The 2,995-nt window shown below is 40.3% G+C and overlaps 1 protein-coding gene across 1 annotated transcript in view; it reads right to left on the bottom strand.

The window, feature by feature from the left end:
• Window positions 1-728: 728 nt before the first annotated feature.
• Window positions 729-2,995, bottom strand: part of LOC108801049 (NXPE family member 2-like) — a 12,588-nt gene continuing 10,321 nt past the window's right edge. Inside the window, exon 7 of the mRNA XM_018573013.1 lies at window positions 729-1,264. Within this exon, the coding sequence (XP_018428515.1) occupies window positions 729-1,264 (536 nt within the window). The remainder of the gene's footprint in view (window positions 1,265-2,995) is intronic.

The following is a 2,995-nucleotide window of genomic DNA, read 5'->3' as shown; positions in this document are numbered from 1 at the left end:
GTAAATTCCTTTTTTTATATTGGTGGAATTTGCAAATCCCCCCCTTACATTGGTGCTCTGCGTCAGCTCCCCGTTACATTGTGTTAGTGTCAGTGCCCCTGTTACATTTGTGGTCTGTACTCTGTTATAATACCACTAACAGTTGACCATGGAATATTTAGTAGCAAGGAAATTTCACGGAACACCTGAATCCAATGATTTGGAGGGGTGTTCCAATACTTTTGGCAATATAGTGTATTTGTAGTCTGCCCATAGCTCCCATGTGCGACATACCACCGGTGGCAGTTATTTTGACAAAACCTATGGGGTCTTGGTGAAGACCGAAGGAGGATCACAAAATTGAATGCGATCTTGTTTATACAAATCATATACCCTAGCCATGATGTGAGATGCCTGTCCCAATATAGGCTGGGGGAATAGAAAACGACAAAGAAAAACCTAAAGATATCTTCTTGAGGTTTATTTATCAAAATTTGTTAGTACAGATTTATGGAGACACTACTCTTTGAGATCAAGTACACTCCTTTAAACTTCTGGCATGTATTGTTTATATTGACTGTATATGCTACCGTGTCTGTCTTCACAGTATTGTTTGAATTTTGGTATTTTTTATTTTTGTTTATGGAAAAAGTTATGAAAAAAGAATATGAAACAAAATCAAAAAGTTAAAGCAAAATATAACTTTTTTGGTTTTTCAAAACATAAATAAAAGAATGACAGTTATTTTGCTAACAGATAAAAGACAGAAACATGTTGATCTGATTCTGAATTATGGTCTCAGCTGGATGAGCAATATAAGATCCAAAAGCTGTGGTCATGTCCCAAGCATCAATCACCCCAACATTAAGACTCAAAAAGACTTCCTTCATTAAGAGGTACTGACTGTAGCCATGAAAGTCACTGAATCGTTCTACATCTGGATTGATCTCTCGGGTATTCTCTGTCTTTAGGATGACCGTTGTGTCTGGGCTTCTTTTGAAAAGGTTCTCTATTGCTTTACGTATATTGAGAAGTCTTCTGATGAAGAGGGTAATGGGGAAGGGTCTAAAATGCTGTCCCAGCGTGATGGCAATGACAGTGTTTGAACCTCCGGCAAGCTGGTCAATTTCCCTGGCTATATATGAGAAGTCTCTCATGGTGTAGAAGTAATGAGTTACAAATGGGTGCCCATGCTTCTTCCACTTGACATACAAATTGTTTTCCAGGTCCAAAGCTAAGCGAGTCCTGTGATTGCCCATTCCATGCATGTCAAAAAACTTCAATGCTGAAGAAAAGAACATGCATACATTAAAGACTGATACAGTTATATAACAAAAACAGTACTCCAAAGCGGTCAAATTATATATTATTATACATGATTGATATAGCATCAACAATTTGTGCAGTGCTTTACAATATAAAGGGAGACAGGACACCGAAGGAATTGGACGTCATGTAATCAGATAGACGACTGCAGGATTAAAGGTAAGGATACATTGATAAACAAAAATTTACAAAAATAAAATATACTTGTATATACACACACACACTATATTGCCAAAAGTATTGGGTCACCCCTCCAAATCATTGGATTCAGGTGTTCTGTGAAATCTCCTTGCTATTAAATACTCCACGGTCACCTGTTAGTGGTATTATAACAAAGGCCACGTAAAATGACAGAGCTGGGTCAGCGCATAGTGCACAGTCCAGACACCCCCCCTGCCCACCTGTTTGTGGCTCCCTGGACAGCAGAGCGGACAGCTGCAGCCAGGTAAGACATCCCCCGAAAATAAGTCCTAGTGTCTTTTTTCGTGAAAAAAATAAGACACTGTCTTATTTTCGGGGAAACACGGTAATGGGAAGGCAGTAAAGGGTCTTCATTGTGGGGAGAAGTTGAATGAAAAAAATATATACTGATAACGCATTGTGTGTACTAGTGCATACACACATACAGTATAGATAGGAACTCCCCTCCCTTAGGATATTTCTTCTATCTCCTGTTGCATCTCCAAGACAGGAGGTTAAAGGAAATCTCCTGATATGGAGTTATCACCCTTCCCTACTCTATCTACACCTAAAATAAAAATGTTTGCTTTACATACACTTAAAACTAGTAATCTATACATACTTAGGAAGAGTGGCTTATCTCCCCTCTCTTTCTACTCAGTATAGACTTCAATTACAGAGACAATATTTGAAAGCAATCAATCAACTCTTGCTATAGAAAGGGGTAGGCAGCCACAGCTCTCCAACTGTGGTGCAGCTACAAAAAAAAATGTAATTATATATATATTGTAATGTTTAGAGTATTTAAGGATCCTTAGCCAGGCGGTTTTGGAACATAACAACTTTATTCTCTTCCAAACAGTACAACTTAAATTGCTTCTTTTCAGCAAACAAATATAAACAGGTTGTATCTTCCAGCAACATCCAAGATTCGTCTCAGCACCGTTATCATGTCCCACCTCAGTGTTAGAGCCTCAGCCTGCTCATGGCCAGACACCCAGCAGCTTCACACCTCCCTGTGTGATGACAGTCCTCCCGACCTTTCCAAAACACACCTCGTGTGCCACAGACCCTCCTGGCTTCGCCCACACACCGCGTGTGCCACAGGCCCTCTAGCCCTCTCCAGCCAGACTTCAGCTCAGTGTCTCGTGCGTCACATACACACAGTCTCCCACGCTCTGGGTGTCTAGGCTGGCAATTGGCTGCACCTGGCCCCAGGACTGGAGATTTCATCCCGCCAAAGACTTTTAGAAATCTCCAGAGACCCTGATCCCAGTTATACTCCAGAAAACCCTGAAAGAACCTGGAAACGCAGCTCCTTCCCTGTAGCACTATATGTTTACTGGATCCTCTCAGCCCCTCTGGCCGAGAGTCCTGGGAGCCAAACACACCAATCATGGCACTGTCCTGTCACATATATATATACACACACACACACACAGTATATATATATATATATATATATATATATATATATATATATATATATGAATGAGAACAAAATTATCTC

This window comes from Nanorana parkeri, unplaced genomic scaffold (genome assembly GCF_000935625.1).
Source record: "Nanorana parkeri isolate BGI_ZX_2015 unplaced genomic scaffold, ASM93562v1 scaffold2205, whole genome shotgun sequence".
NCBI classification, from domain to species: domain Eukaryota; kingdom Metazoa; phylum Chordata; class Amphibia; order Anura; family Dicroglossidae; genus Nanorana; species Nanorana parkeri.
The sequence above is the reverse complement of the archived record's forward strand: the minus strand, read 5'-3'. Positions and strand labels throughout refer to the sequence as shown.